Source organism: Meriones unguiculatus, chromosome 10, assembly GCF_030254825.1.
Source record: "Meriones unguiculatus strain TT.TT164.6M chromosome 10, Bangor_MerUng_6.1, whole genome shotgun sequence".
Lineage (NCBI taxonomy): Eukaryota > Metazoa > Chordata > Mammalia > Rodentia > Muridae > Meriones > Meriones unguiculatus.
The window spans coordinates 63,619,782-63,635,952 of NC_083358.1; the positions used below are offsets into that span (position 1 = coordinate 63,619,782).

At 40.6% G+C, this 16,171-nt stretch overlaps 1 protein-coding gene across 3 annotated transcripts in view; it reads left to right on the plus strand.

The window, feature by feature from the left end:
• Nucleotides 1–8,530, plus strand: part of Pkn2 (protein kinase N2) — a 104,733-nt gene extending 96,203 nt beyond the window's left edge. For all 3 annotated transcript variants that reach the window (XM_021643422.2, XM_021643425.2, XM_060392596.1), the window contains 4 exons: nucleotides 110–252; nucleotides 5,522–5,629; nucleotides 5,852–5,932; nucleotides 6,020–8,530. In XM_021643422.2, the coding sequence (XP_021499097.1) occupies nucleotides 110–252; nucleotides 5,522–5,629; nucleotides 5,852–5,932; nucleotides 6,020–6,223 (536 nt within the window). In that variant the 3' untranslated portion in view covers nucleotides 6,224–8,530. The remainder of the gene's footprint in view (nucleotides 1–109; nucleotides 253–5,521; nucleotides 5,630–5,851; nucleotides 5,933–6,019) is intronic.
• Nucleotides 8,531–16,171: the final 7,641 nt, after the last annotated feature.

The following is a 16,171-nucleotide window of genomic DNA, read 5'->3' on the forward strand; positions in this document are numbered from 1 at the left end:
AGTTAGATCACCACATAGAGCAATGTCAGTTTTTCTGACTAAACACACCTTCTAATTTTCATGCCAAGTTTTATCTTTTGCTAATACCTGAATTTATCTTGATCTTCAGGAATGGGATACGGAGATAGGACAAGCACATTTTGTGGTACTCCTGAATTTCTCGCCCCAGAAGTATTAACAGAAACATCATACACAAGGGCTGTAGATTGGTGGGGCCTTGGTGTACTTATATACGAAATGCTCGTCGGAGAGGTAAGCAGCAGGGAACAGGAGAATGAAGAAAGGGGCAATGATTGGAAGGATAAAGCATATAATTTTTATAGACACCTACATGTGTCTGCTGCAGAAGTAGAAACTCAGTTTCATAGATATTTGTATGTGGCAGTGATTGACTGTGTTTATATAATACCTTTACTAGCCTAGTTTAGATTTTATATGATGGATGGACTGCATCATTAATGTCTTCAAATAGCTTCTTTAAGTGTTTTGAGGTGGTTATGTTTTGTAGTTTTAACATAACTGATATTTCATGGAGAATAGAATAACAGGAGACTAATAAAACTATACCCTACAGGCAGGTATGGTCATACGCACCTCTATTCCTGGTACTTGGTGGGGTGGGGCTGGAGGCAGAAGGAACATGAATTTGAGACCAATCTTGGCTACATGACAAAAAAAGCTTTATCAATGAATTAAAGTACTTAAAAAAAAACATTAAAAAACATATTTAAATCTATACCAAAAAGTCATCTGTACATTTATCGGAAATAAATGTGACCTTCAACAATAGCAGTGTTGGAGGTATAGCTCCGCAGTTAACAGTGCATAGTATTGTTGCAGAGGACCCAATTCAATTTCCAGCACCCTACTATGAGAGCTCATAACCCCTTGTATATCCTCACATTTGTACTTCAAACATCTGCACTCAAGTACACTTAGGTTAGATAAGCACAGATATCCATGATTAAACTTTTACAGGGTGAACGTGGTGGAGCACAACTTTGAACCTAGTGTTTGGAACACAGAAGCAGGCAAATTATCTGTGTGTTCAAGGCTAGCCTGGTCTACAAAGCGAGTACCAGAACATCCAGGGCCGTAAAACAGAGAAACTCTTATCTTGCGGGGGAAAAAGGAAAACAAAACAACTAAGATCCAAAAACTTTTTATAGCCTACTTTTTAAACAATAGAGCAGAATTGAAGTTATTGACACTTTCCCAATTTTCTGTATGTTAGATTAAGTTTTGAGGACAACTGAGATATATGTATATAAAGTTTTACAATGTATGAGACATGAAGTAAATGAAAATTATAAGGGCCTAATGTATGTTTTATGAATTGCTAAGAATGATCGTAGAAATGGAATTTAGAATGAGTATATATATATTTTTTAATATATATTTTTTATTAATTACAGTCTATTCATTTTGTATCCCAACTGTAGCCCTTCCCTCATCCTCTCCGAATCCCACCCTCCCTCCCTCTTCTCTACCCATGCCCCTCCCCTAGTCCACTGATAGGGGAGGTCCTCCTCCCCTTCCATCTGACCCTAGTCTTATTAGGTCTTACCAGGACTGGCTGCATTGTCTTCCTCTGTGGCCTGGTAAGGCTGCACCCCGCTCAGGAGGAGGTGATCAAAGAGCAGGCCACTAAGTAGAATGAGTATATTTTTGACAAGGCAGTTGAAACCTTTTTTGAGGAGGGATTTCTCTGGAGATGCAAGAAGACTTCTTGGAAATGATTCATTATTTCGGAGTTTCCCATTAGCAGCTACCTTCCTTGTACATCCAGCTCATTTAGTAAATCATTTAGTGGCTGGATGAATGATTGGACACTTTCTTGAATGTCAGATGATTCTGAAGGTGTAGTCTCAGAGTTGCTTACTGGCATCTAACCATAACAAACAGTTGCATCCAATGGACAGCTGTTTCAGTATGTCAAATTGGACTAGATTCTCTGGAAAAGGAGGGAAGAAATGGCTCATTAAAAGAGCTATATGCTGGTACACGCCTTCAATCCCCACACTCAGGGAGACAGAGACAGGAGGATTGCTGTGAGTTTGAGGCCAGCCTGGTCTATTAAAAGGGAGTCCATGACGTCCAAGGAAGGCTACACAGAGAGACCCTGTCTCAAAAAAACAAAACAAAACAGGAAAAAAAAAGAGGAAGAAGAGCTATATGCTTTATAAATATTAGTTCTTTTCTGGTTTTGTTTTGTTTTCTTTTCTTTTCTTTTGTTGCATCTACCTTTCTTATTGCCATTATCAGATAAGTGAGTAGACAAAAGTGGTTAATAACATGTCACAGAAGCCGGGCACAGTAGTGCATGCCTGTAATCCTAGCACTCAGTGAGGCAGTGGCAAGCGGATCTCTGTGAGTTCGAGGCCATCCTGATCTACAGAGCGAGTCCAGGACAGCCAAGGCTACACAGAGAAACCCTGTCTCAGAAAAAGAAAAACAAACCATGTCACACAGCACTTGTGAGGTGAAGGGTTGGGAATTTTTGTTCTTTACATTTTTTAGAGCCTGTTTCTAAACCGTACACTTTGTGCTTTAGGCCATTCGGCCTCATTTATTTTTCTAAGACATGAGATCCAGATTGAACTTTTTACCTTTGTTTAGAAAAGCTGCTATAGGTATTTGGAATGGGAAAATTGTTTAGCCTTAATATACACAAGTCTTAACTTTCCAAGGTGTCATAAGATTCATAATACTGGTGCTGGAAGCTGTGACTTACTTAAGCTCTGCCTCAACTCCAGTTTTGCAAAGAAATGTTTCTGTTGCCATATTTTAAATGGAACATTTAAGTAACTCCAAGATTTAATTGTGATCCAAAATTACGTACTTTCTTATAATTACTTTCTACCAGGAATAATGGTACATGCCTTTAGTCCCGAAACGCAGGAAGCAGAGGCAGGTGGACCTCTGTGAATTTGAGGTCTACATAGTGATCAGAACAGCCAGAGATACATAGTGCAACTCTGTTTCAAACCCTATTCCACGCCTCAAAATAACTTTTTTATGTTAGAAATAACATGCAAAAAATAGTTTTGTAAATCTTGCCAAACTAATAACCTATTGGTTTTGACTTCTTCTGTTCAAGATACTGGCTTAACAAACAAGTGAGGAAGTTCCTGCTTCATAGTTTTTAAAATAGTTTCTAATTGATTGACTTTTAACCAGACCCAGAAGTTATTGCCATTTCATTACAGTTCCCTTTTAATTCTATTTGTCTTTGGTGCCTCCATAGGAAGGTAATTAGGAAAGGAATTATACTTAAAACCCGTTGGTCTATAGTATAGTTTTATAGCATTATTGAAGCTTCAATGACAATGTTTATTTTTTTTTTAACTTTTTATTAGTTGTGAATTTTACATCATGTACCCCAGTCTTATCTCTTACTCCTCCACCTTCCACCTTTGCAACCTGCCCCTCAACAGAGAGGAAAAAAAAAATCTCACTCATACAGGGGAAGCTGTCGTGTGTCACAGTGTCCCACACTATGCCCTTTTGTCCACACTTCTTTGCTTGCAAATGTTCCTTGTAATGTCTGGGAAGAGGCCTGTGGCTTCTGGTACTCTGTCAATACTGGAACCTCACGGGGATTCCTCTCATATATCCTTTTGCTGTGTGTCATGGAGATTCTGTAGGTTTAAATCTGGAGGAACAGCCCTGTCATGCACTCCAGCAGTTCATAGATGGGATAGATGTTGGGATGGGCCAATTCAAAGCCCTGGATCTGGGCCTGAGAGATACCTGAGATGGTCAGCCTACCACCTCTCCTGCTCTCATACACTCAGGGCTCGCCAGCAACTTGCACTACCAGGTCCAGTTCTACCCTCTTGACCAGGCGAGGTGTAGGACTAACTCTCTCTAGTGAGGGACATAACCAGTTCTCCTGCTTTCATGATCCTAAGGCTAGCTCTTCTGCCTGTCATAGAGAGCAAGAGTTGAGGGAGGGCAGGAGGGCTACTCTCCCTTGTTCATGCCTCCTCCTAGCAGACAAAAGGCAAAACCAACTCTTCCACACCCATGCTTTCAAAACTCCTACATCCAGGGTTAGCTCTACTGTCCAGGTGAGGTGCAGGGCCTACTCTACCTAGTGCTGTCGATGAGGGACAGGGACAGCCCTCCTGCCCACCATAGGTGGCAAGGCGTAAGGGGGGTTTATTTCTCCCTCACCCATGTCACTGCAAGGGGGGATGAGTGGTAGGCCTGGGTTTCCCACATTTCTATTCTTAGGGGCAGCTCACCCACAACTCCTGCAATGTGTGGGGCACTTTGCTGCATACTCCAGCTATCTAGGACCAAGGTCAATTCTCATTCTTTCATACTCCCAGGGCCAGCTCTCACATGATGCCCAGGTGAGGGATAGAGCCAGTTCTGCACAGCCCTCAAATATCAACATGTTCTGTGGATCAGCAGGCCAGACTTAGGTATCCGTCTGGCCTTTGCTGGTAACAGACCCCTGTTGCTGCAGGGCCATGGACCCAGATATGGCCCTTGGTGGCACCACAGGCCAGAACCCCACCATGGTCCCAGATGGCAACATTGTATACTCGCATCAGGCCATACCTCATACCCTCAAGTCTCCAGTTCTGTTTCTTTTCATTGTGCCCACATCCTTCTGCTTCTTTTTCTTCCATTTCTTCACCATTTACTTGCTCCTCTTAGTGGTGCCTAGCATTTCTGAGTGTCTGGGGTGTCTCAGGATGCTGTTTATTATGGTGCAGGGCAAGAGTCATCCTGGGCATGGTCTGCCTCCCTCAGGCCTATGCCAAGCCCTACTGGTGGTCATCTCGGGCAAGGTCCCTGTCCAGGCCCCATGGCACTGATCTGGTGGTCATCTCAGGCCTGCTCCTCACTTGGCCTGCCTAAGTGGCCCCTCAGGCTTACTCCATCCAGGGTCCTCAATCCCAGGCAAGGTTCTTTTAGTCTCCAGCTGGTTCCCAATCCTGGGAGCCTTACGGGCCTGCATGGCTCCTGACTAGTGATTGTCTCAGACTAGTTCCCTGTCTGAGCCCCCTGGCGTTGGACTGGTAGTGGCCGCAGACTTTTGAGGAGGGTTGAAATAGGGTCTCACATTGTAGCCCATGTTGACCTAGATTCAACAGTTGTCCTCCTCCAGTCTCCCAAGTGCTTGGATGACAGGTATGAGCCACCATGCTCAGCTCACAATCAGAACTTCTTATAGAGTTTATTTGAAACATAGTTTCATGTAGACCAGAGATAGCATAAGCTACTTCCTTGCACTATGTGGCCGGGCCTGTCCTTGAACTTTTCATCCTCCTCCCTTTATCTTTGAAGTGCTGGGATGGCAGGCTTGTACCACCATTCCTAGTTTTGTGTAGTGCTTGAATTGAACCCAGGGCTTCATGCATGTTAGGCAGGCACTCTAACTGAGGTACATCTCCAGGTCCTGTTTTGTTTCATTTTATTTTCATTGCTGAATGTTGGTTTTACTTTGATATATGATTTTATACTATCTTAGGACTTTCGTTTTAATAGAAAATATTTCTTCTAGTCTCCCTTTCCTGGTGATGATGAAGAAGAGGTTTTTGACAGTATTGTAAATGACGAAGTAAGGTATCCAAGGTTCTTGTCTACAGAAGCCATTTCCATAATGAGAAGGGTAAGAAATTAAGATCAAGAGTACTTTATTATTATTATTATTATTATTTAAGCTTAAACGTTTTGTTGAAGAAATTTTCCTGGTTGAATTTTAGAAGTTGTTTTTAATTTATAGATGTTGCATGCTTTAGACAAATCTAAACAAAAGAATCTAAGCCTTTTGAAGGTACTGAGAGTCACTGTCAGTGAAGCATGTTTTATTAGTTTCATCTTAACTCCCTAGCTGTTGAGGAGGAATCCTGAGCGACGCCTGGGAGCTGGTGAGAGAGATGCAGAGGATGTAAAGAAGCACCCATTTTTCCGTGTAAGTGTAAAAATTCAAAGGTTTATATGAAACTTGAGTGATTACGAACAGGAGACTAAACTGGCTCATTTATATTTTGTGATCCAGCTAACCGACTGGAATGCTCTGATGGACAAAAAAGTAAAGCCACCATTTGTACCTACCATCAGGGGACGGGAAGATGTTAGTAACTTTGATGATGAATTTACCTCAGAAGCACCTATTCTGACTCCACCTCGAGAGCCGAGGGTACTCTCAGAAGAAGAACAGGAGATGTTCCGTGATTTTGACTACGTTGCTGATTGGTGTTAAGTTACTGGACACTGTGAGACCAAGTGGACTGACCGACAAGGAGACCTCTTGAAAACAGCAGCCCTTAATTTGCTTTCTGTGCCACCAGGAGCTTCTGAGGTTTTATAAAGCACATGAAGATGTAGTTACAGTACTGTTTTGTACCTTCTCAATGTTTTCAACGTAAATCTGAACACTGGAAGCAGTTTCATGGAGTTTAGGCTGAGTGAACATTGGCCATGGAAATCTATTATAAATAAATACTTTTACATCAGTACTCTATTTTTAAAAAGAAGAACCACTCTTTTATAGTCCCCATCTGTGCTCTAGGCCTGCCTTAAGTGGAAGAAACATTAATCACTTAACTGTATTTTACAAAAGAAAAAATAGGGTTTTGGATGCTATTGCTGTTCACATAAAGTGTGATTCTGTTTGAGTAAGGCAATTTATTTTTTAAGAAATCACTATAATATGAGAAAATGTGGCAGTTGTACACCTTTTGTGGCTTGATTTACAGAAAAAAATGAGAATATTGATTTCTAGTTTGATAAATTTTCTATATTTATCAGGAGAACACCTTATTGCCTTAACTTTACCAGCCGTGCAGCAGAGCCTCATAGCTTTCCAGCAGAGCTACCTGCCAAACGAGCTTTGTTGATTAAACAATGCTGCAAAAATGTAGAAACATCACCATTTACTAAACATTAACAATGAGTACTTCTGATCAGCTGGAACCAAGATACCATGCTAACTGTATGCATTCCCAAAGTTGAGACACCCTGGAGGATGTCCAGTCAGGTCTTCCAAAGTCAGTGAGCCTGATTAACCCTTTCTTGATATGCATCCTACACTTGTATCAACCTAGTCATCTTGTTCTCATGTCTGCTGTAGAAGGGAACTCTGTCTTTGTTAAACCATAGAGATTATCATGGTATACATGCTGTGAACATGTATATGTATAAGTTGTAATGTATTCTGTGTTGTAGGCATATTATTTAATTTCACCACTTCATCACTTTTGTACAGTGGCCAAGCAGACACCTCAAACTCCAGCATTTACATTAAGTGCATTTGTACATTTTAGGCCACTGGATCCAGATTTTATATTGGCAGTTATTGAGGGCAAAAGCAATATATTGTAACAGAATGTATAAATATTTTTGATAAAACAGTTTATATTTTATAAAAAGTTACTATAACACTAAAGCTGTACCTCAAAAGTCTCACAAATAATTTGATCAAATACTCTACACATCCTCAGAGGATCCGTTTGTGGCTTTTTATCGCTCTTACTATATGATTTTTTTGCAAATCATGACCTTTACTTGGCTGGAATTTTTTTAGGTTTTCTTTCTTTCTTTCTTTTTTTTTTTTTTCTCCTAGCCTGTCACTCCATTGTTTTTCCTCAATTCAGTAATATCACTAATGATCCTGTGCTTAACATGTTAGGGCCGTTATACCTCAGGAATAGCAAGTTGGTAACTAACCACACTTGAATTAACCACATAATCCAGTGAGCTCACCTCCTAAAACTGTCCAAATCTTAGTCAAATGAGAAACATGGATGCATGCAGATAAATGAAGAGTTGAGCTTAACACATCCTTGCTATAAGATTCACTTGCCTAGTTTTATTGTATTCTGAGAACAATTAAAATTGTTCAGATATACTTTATAATACCTTCCAAATTTATATTATTTTTCTTCTAAGATCGTTTGGAAGAAAATGTTACAAAAAAAAGGAACAATGTGTTGTTTTAAGTTGCTTTAAAATGTCAGTTAATTGCCTTGGGAAAGAACAATAGAGAAAAAAAGCATAATTGTCTAGCTTTAATCTGAACAGTGTTAACACAATCTGAAAATAAAACACTAACTACTTTTGAGGTACAGTATGCATACCTTTGTTGGTTCTGAAATATGCATAGAAAGCAACGTTTCAAATGGACTTTTAGTGTTAAAAACTGACAGAGTTATATACACAGTGTACAGAAATTTTTTTTAATTGAAATCAATCACTAAAAAAATTTAGAGGTCAGGGCATAGTCACACAATTATGCTGAAAAAGCACTAATTTTTCTGTAGTTTAAAATATATATATATATATATATGTTAGCAAGATTTTAAATTTTAAGAGTGTAAATAGATTTTGCTATTACTGTATGTGTATGTGACTGCTCAAGCACTTTGTAAGGAAATCGGATACTTTAGAATGGTACCCTATGCATCCAAATGAAATGTGCCTTTACATCATTCTAAGAAAATGAGTGTTTTGCAGTCATAAATTACCACAAATGCACAAATTAAAGTTTAAAATAGATTGAAATTTGTAACTTTGGTTTTAAGTGTTCATTCCTTTTAGAATTTTCTTTGTGTTAAAATATAGTATCAGCTCTACTATGTTCAAAGTCTCAAGAAAATTATTTTTAGTTAGCTTTCTTATAAGTACTTTTTCTGGGGAAAATTTATATTCTAGTCTATATTCAGCAGCTTCTTTCATCCATGCATAGAATACCCACTGTCACTAGACATTGAGACCAGGAAGGTTGCCAGGAGAAAAGCAATGCAATGTTTAAGACTGAAGAAGTGCATGTGCTAATGGTAAATTGTACGCAATGGGTGCATGCATGCCATTCTCTTGTTAGAGCTGTGGTTCTCAACCTTTGGGTCATGACTCCATTGGGGCAGTCAGATGACTTTTTCAGGGGGTTTGTATATCAAATATTTATAATAGCATTTATAACAGCAAAATTACAGTTACAAAGTAGCAACAAAATTATTTACGGTTGAGGGGTAATAACATGAGGATATTAAAGGGTTGCAGCATTAGGAAGGTTGAGAACCACTATATTACAGGATAACATTTTAATTTAGGATCTGACATTAAAGAAAATAGGCAAATTAATAAAGCAGAATGCTACCATTTTGTAGTAATCACATTTTAGATGTATAATATTTTAGAAATGTACAATGATACATGCTCTCTTTGGAACATAATGAACATTGTTTTTATATGGTGGCCGCACCAAAAATGACTTCTAGACTGAAGTCTGACAGAGTTATATAAGTACTGCTCATTTTACCAGAGCAGCTGGGTGGTGAGGAAACACGGGGGAAGAAAAGAATTCCATATGTTCCTGTACAAGATTAGAGGTAAGTGCTTAGGAAACTTGGAAACCTTGTGAGTCATGACCCCTTTAAGGTTCAAACACTGCTTTCACAGGGGTTGCCCAAGACTATCCAAAATCCACAGATACTTACATTACAACTCAACAGGAACAAAATTACCGTTATGAAATAGCAACGAAAATAATGTTATGGCTGGGGGTCACCAAAGCATGTGGAACTGTTTTAAAAGGTTGCAGCATTAGGAAGGTTGAAAGCTACTGTTTAATGTCCTCTGACAGAACATTTTAAGTTGGGCCTAAAGCTAGGACACCTGTCATCTTTATGTCGTTTCAACAGTGTACTGTACTTATCATAGTCCAGTATTCAAAAAGAAACAAAGCCATTATCTGTAGATGAATGTGATTGTCTACTTGGAAACTCAGGAGGTCTGAACATACAGCAAAGCAGTAGGATGCTTGTGTAGCATGCTCAGTCCCCTCGCATCATAAGCCAGATGCATATACTTGCATCCTAGCAGTGGAACTTGGAGACAGGCAGGTTAGCCTATATATGACTTAAAGGCCACCATGGGACATGTGAAGACTGGAAGAGGCCATGCAGGAGGGAAAACTCAGGGTTACAGTTTGCTTAACAGCAGTGGTTTATTCAAGATGTTATGTGTCAGCACGCCATCAAGATACAAAATATTCAATGGGCAGCTGTGGTCGGTGGTAGTGAATGCTTTTAATCCCAGCACTCAAGGAAGTAGAGGCAGGGGGATCTCTGTGAGTTCGAGGACAGCCCAGTCAACATAGTTGGTTCCAGGACAGCCAAGGCTGCACAGAGAAACCCTACATGGAAAAACCATAAATAAAAAAAAAGATAAAAAATATCCTAGAATCAGAACTTCTACAACAACACCAAAAAAGCCAGTTAAGAGAAAAGTCCTATTTTGGGAGACATTAGAGAAATCAGGTACATAACTTATAATATGATGTTTCTCTCAAATTAGTCCATAGGTTTTTCTGCACAGCTCCATTTCGGGTCCCAGTAGGTTTTTGTGGATCTTTGCAAGCCCATGTTACCTGGAAAAAGTAAACGGTCTTGAATAGACAATGATGAACTTCCACATATGTGATGTCTCTTGCAACTATTCCCAAGCACACTGAAAATTAACAAGAAAAGTGCTCCTCCTCCTGCTACTGAACCACTAATGTGAGCTTGGACAGTGTTGTGGTATGAATGGAAAATGTTCTGGGCTCATGTGTTTGAACACACTTGGTCACACTTGAGAAGTTGTTGATGGTTCAAAGATGAGGCCCTGTGGGATGAAGTGGGTCACTGTGTCAGGTTTTAAGGTTTAGTGCCCCTCCCCAGTCAGGCTTACTGCTTCCTGGCTGCCCACAGGACAGAACCTGCTGCCTTGATCTCTTAAATGTTCAGGATCACGAACTGCTTCCTGCTGTGACAAACTCCTTTTATCACTTCTTGCTAAGTACTTTCAGTGACAGCTCCAAAGGTTCTGACTTAATGGAGGTACGTGAACATTTCATCCCCATGATTTTTGTTTGTTTGGTTTGGTTTCTCTGTATAATAGTGCCCTGTCTGTCCTGGACTCACTTTGTAGGCCAGGCTGGCCTAAAACTCAAAGAGATCCACCTGCCTCTGTCTCCTGAATGCTGGGATTAAACATGCGCACCACCACGCCTGACTAGCCATCCTCATGTTTTTATCTGTCAATTTTTTCTCATTTTCAGTTTTTAAATGTTGAGCCTACATAGAACAGTAGCCTAGGAGCTTGGTTAGTCCCTCTGTGGAGTTATTCTTGAGATCCTCTAAAGATAGACAAGGCCTACCCAGCTTAACCATCTGTGTATTTGGTGACCGTTAAAATTGTTTAGAGGCATCATTGAATATCTACCATTTCCATGACACCATTTGGAATCTACAGAGAACAATGGTCTCAGTCCAAGCTAAAATGCTGATGTCGTGGTCAAAACTCCAGCCCCCATTGCGTAGTGAAAACTAGATACGATGTGGAAAAATAAAGCAGAAGCTTAGTGCAAAGATTCTGTTTGCTGGGTCAAACATTGGAAGGATGTTGAAGGTTTGAAGTCCATTGTTGAGTTTTCTAATGTCTCTTAGCCATAAAGTTGAAAGGAACTCAAAATGTAGTGAATGAGGTTGTTACAGGGAGCTCTGAGGACTCAGACCAACCAGCCTCAGCCTTCAGTGAAGGTTTTAACAGGACTGGCATATGTTCACCTGGGAGCTCCATGAATTTTACATCCTAGACCTGCTTTATTCAGAGTATGGAGTAAACTGCCCCTTTGAGTTCACTAACAGCACTAGTCTGGTTCTGTTTTGAGTGGCTTTAATTCCATCATCTTTGGTCCTTTAAAACACTATTTTTTGGCAGAGACATGAAATTCAGCACATTACATCCACTAAGTATTTTGCATGCATATAAACTGTCTTTCTCAAATGTTTTAAAACTAAACATACTATCAAATAAGACTCTGAGAGAAGCAGGCTTTCAACACCAAAGAAAGGGCATGAGAATTTTTCTTCTGCAGGAGAAAAGTTTTACATCCCTGTGACAGTGCTGATTCTGACGTGGTTCTTAACATATGCCCCGAAAACTACTGTTTTCCAGCAAGTAGCAAGATTCTTGTTCATTCCATCTTCTAAGATATTTGTAATTTCCTGATAGAGTATGATTCTTGCCAAGGAGAACCAAGAATGGATTATCAGTGATAATCTACGTCCCCTAACGCCTGGCAAGGTGCTGAAGAGTATTGATACCAAAGGGCAGTGATATAATCCATCAATTAGCCTATATATGACTTAAAGGCCACCATGGGACATGTGAAGAAAGCTGCCATAAAAACCTCAAGGGGCGGGGTGACTCATTCCTATCATTCCTCCACTTATAAGGCTGAGGTAGAAGGATCTCAAGTTCCAGGCTCCATAGAAAGACCTTGTTCAGCAAGTGTCACACACAGTTCAAACAGCAGTTAAGAATTTTCTGATACTTTTCATGAAATTCCCTGCACTCTGCCCAAAGGTTGGCCATAAGTCTCAGCATCTGCTTTGATACCCTGTAGGGTAGAGCCTTTCAGAGGCCCTTTGTGGCAGGCTCCTGTACTGTTCCCTGTTTTCTCCTTCTGATGTCCATCTTCTTTGCCTTTCTGTATGGGGTTAGAACATTTAGCCAGAGTCCTCCTTCTTGATTAGTTTCTTTAGGTGTATAGATTTTAGTAGGTGTATCCTATATTATATGTCTAATATCCACAGACGTGGAGAGGACAGGAGCTCTACAAGGAGAGCAACAGAACCAAAAATTCTGGGCACAGAGGTCTTTTCTGAAGCTGATACTCCAACCAAGGATCATTGATGGAGATAAACTAGAACCCCTGCACAGATGTTGCCCATGGCAATTCAGTGTCCAAGTGGGTTCCATAGTAATGGGAACAGGGACTGTCTCTGACATGAACTGATTGGCCTGCTCTTTGATCACCTCCCCCTGAGGGGGAGCAACCTTACCAAGTCACAGAGGAAGACAATGCAGCCACTCCTGATGAGACCTGATAGACTAGGATCAGAAGGAAAGAGAGGAGGACCTCCCCTATCAGTGGGCTTGGGGAGGGGCACGTGTGGAGAAGGGGAAGGGAGGGTGGGATTGGGAGGGGAGAAGGGAGGGGTCACAGGGGGATACAAAGTGAATAACGTGTAATTAATAAAAATTAAAATAAAAAATGGGAAAAAAAAGTTCCTGATAGGCTGATGGTGAAGGTTCCTGGAAGATAGAGTGCCCAAAGAGGGTCTGAAGTTCTTCACTTTGCACATGCCTTGACCAGTAGGCCATTTACCTCTGCCCTTTTATTATAAATAACAAGCTGGCAAACGTGCTTTCCTGGGTCCTGCTAAAGCAAATTAATGAAATTAAAGTAAAAGCTTCAGTTTTCAGCCAGCCGACATCATGAATAGCAAACTACTGCCTACAGTTTGCATCTACAGTGGGGCTCAGTTTTGAACCGATGGAATCAGACACTACCTCTAGGTGGGCAGTGCTGGAATTTATTCCTAAGTAATGTCTGTTTATTTTACTTGGCATCTAGGGTCAAAGTGACAGGTAAGTGAGAGAAGTTTTTTCCTCTCAAAGTCATCCTTTCATTTGCTGTCAGTCAAAAGCCTCCAGTAACTAGCTTAAAGTCCTTTCCCCCCTACCACAGACCCTGAAAGGGTAATGAGGGAAGTATGTGAAAGCCCAGGTGTCTCTCTGACCTGAAGATCAACTGACAATGCCGTTATTGTGATGCCAGGCAATCCTGATATCCTGGCATAAGTGTGGGTATCTGGGACGGCAAGAGCAGAAGGATGTCTTGACAGGGTCAGGGAGTCTTTCAGTAGCTCCACAATTGGTGGATGAGATTAAAATCCAGCAACGGGAAAAGTCAGAGCCATTGGCAACTGGAAATATTAGCATGGGGCCTATAAAGTATTTTGCCTGGATTAGGACCAGATGGGTACAAGGCTGACCCCTTCCAGTTGTTCATCATGATAATTAAAGTAAATCTCACACCTGTGATAGAAAATTAGCTCAGGCCCCAAAGACAGCCATGGATAACGTACATTCGCTGCTGTGAGCACAAAGGCTTACTATCAGGAGGCATCAAGTTGCAGGAGTTTTTAGTTTGCAAAAATAGCTAAAGGTCAATTTCTAGTTATTAACTCTGTCACCTGGCTGATAAAAGTTAACTTTTCTTGCATGTGTGTGGTGTGCTACATATACATTTGTGTTCCCATGTGTGCGGGAATACATGAATGTGCATGTAGAGTCTCAAGTTTGACCCCAGGTGACACCTGACCACTCTCTACCTTATACACTGACTTAACCAAGAGCTCATCTGTCCTGCCTAGCCAACTTGCTCTTGGTGGTTCCAGTGGCGTCTCACAACCACCCAGCTTGCACGTGTTCTGTAGAGCAAAACGGTCACATTTGTATGACAAGATTTTATTCCTTTTCTCCACCCCTTCCCCAATACTGTTTTGTTTGTTTCAAGTTAAGGCTTCACTCTATATCCCTGGCTGTTCTAGAACCCACTCTGTAGACCAGGCCAGCCTTCCACCACTTCTGCATCCAGAGTGCTGAGATTAAAGGTATGTGCCATCACCACCTGGCTAGAATATACTCTTACAAGCTTTTCCTAAGAAGCCATATGTAAGGTTTCCTTCTAAATAGTCTTTTTAATAATAGAATTCTACTTGAAAGATCTAGCTGACCTCAGTACTTGAGGCAAACTTCTTGTGAAATTATCCCCTGTGGTCTGGCTTCATAGAAAGAGGAGTTTCTGTCAGAAGATCTCAGTCCTACTTCAACTACTAAGCGAATGTGGGCAGATCTTTTCATTTCTAGAGGCTTCTCTGACATAAGAAGTGGGGTGAGGACTGTGACAGGGCACGATAGTGGAGAAGTTTCTCCATCTTGCATTCTTGCTAAGACCATTTCAGGTTTAACTAGAATTTGATCTCTTTGGTGGAGAATCCCATGGCAAACTACCCAACTCTATTCTAGGAATCCTTGGTCAAGTGAGCCCCAACTCACTTAGGTTCGATTAAACTGCCTTTTTTTCGAACCCCCTCCAGCTAACCACTTATCTTCACTTCTGTCAAATTACTTGCTTACTTGAAGCAATTTGACAGACCCCCCTACGCCCATAATTCCAGAAAACTTATGGGGGTTGTATTTTCCAGCTCTACTGAGGACTGAGTTTAATAATCGACAAAGCTACACTTCTAAAACCTCGATGTGGTTGCAGATTGCAATTTCTCTTAGTTGGGAGCTGTGTGATCCTCACTAAAGCCCAGGAAAACTGAAATAAATACTAGGGATGAAGAATGGCGCCCAGGAGGGAAACATGGAAAACAGCCTCTTTGGCAAGAAATAATACTGGTTGGTCTTCACGGTCCCATGCCCATCCTCCTTCCATGAGCAGAATGACAGTAGGAGTAGAAGTCTTCTATGAACCAACATGTGAACCTGCCTCCCAGTGCTAGTGTCTACGAGAGAACCAGCAGTCTACGTTAGTGATGTCTAACAGAGTTAAGTTACCTGTTCCAATTAAAAAGACAGCAAAATTTCCTTAGTTTTCTAGTGCCTAGGTAAGATACCTTAAACACTGACCTGCAAAAACCTAGAATATTGTGAATGCAGGCTGGAGAGTGGCTCAGAGGTTGAGAACACTGGCTGTTCTTCCAGAGGTCCTGAGTTCACTTCCCAGCAACCACATGGTAGCTCACAACCACCTATAGTGAGGTCTGGTGCCCTCTTCTAAAAGAGATGTTCACGCAGAATGCTGTATAAATAAGTCTTTACAAAAAAAAAAAAAAAAAAAAAAAAACCAATGTTGTGAATGGTGTGACTAATTTCTACACACTCCTAGGGTCCAGTAATTGCCATACATATCCCATTAACATAACCAAGGAAAGAATCATAGACAAGCTGATTCTGTGAAATGATTTATTAACATTCCAAATTTAAACCTGTTGTTCTGCTGTTATTTCATTATCCCTTCTGTCCACTGAGCTCAGTAAAAACAAGCTTTCACTACTGCAAGAGCCAATGCTTTTCAAGGCCAGCTCATCACCTCACACAGTTTCTTCTGTGTGCATGTTTTCAATACTCTCACACTATGATGTGTTGTAGATGTTAACAATGCTTCTCAAGCTCTGTTTCTATGACTATGGAAATAAAAGAACCTAAATATAAAAACAATGGGAAACAAGGCTTTTAGCACTATTACCTGTAATCATATACAGGAATTATTATATATTATAAATTATAAATTTCATGTAACAAAAAC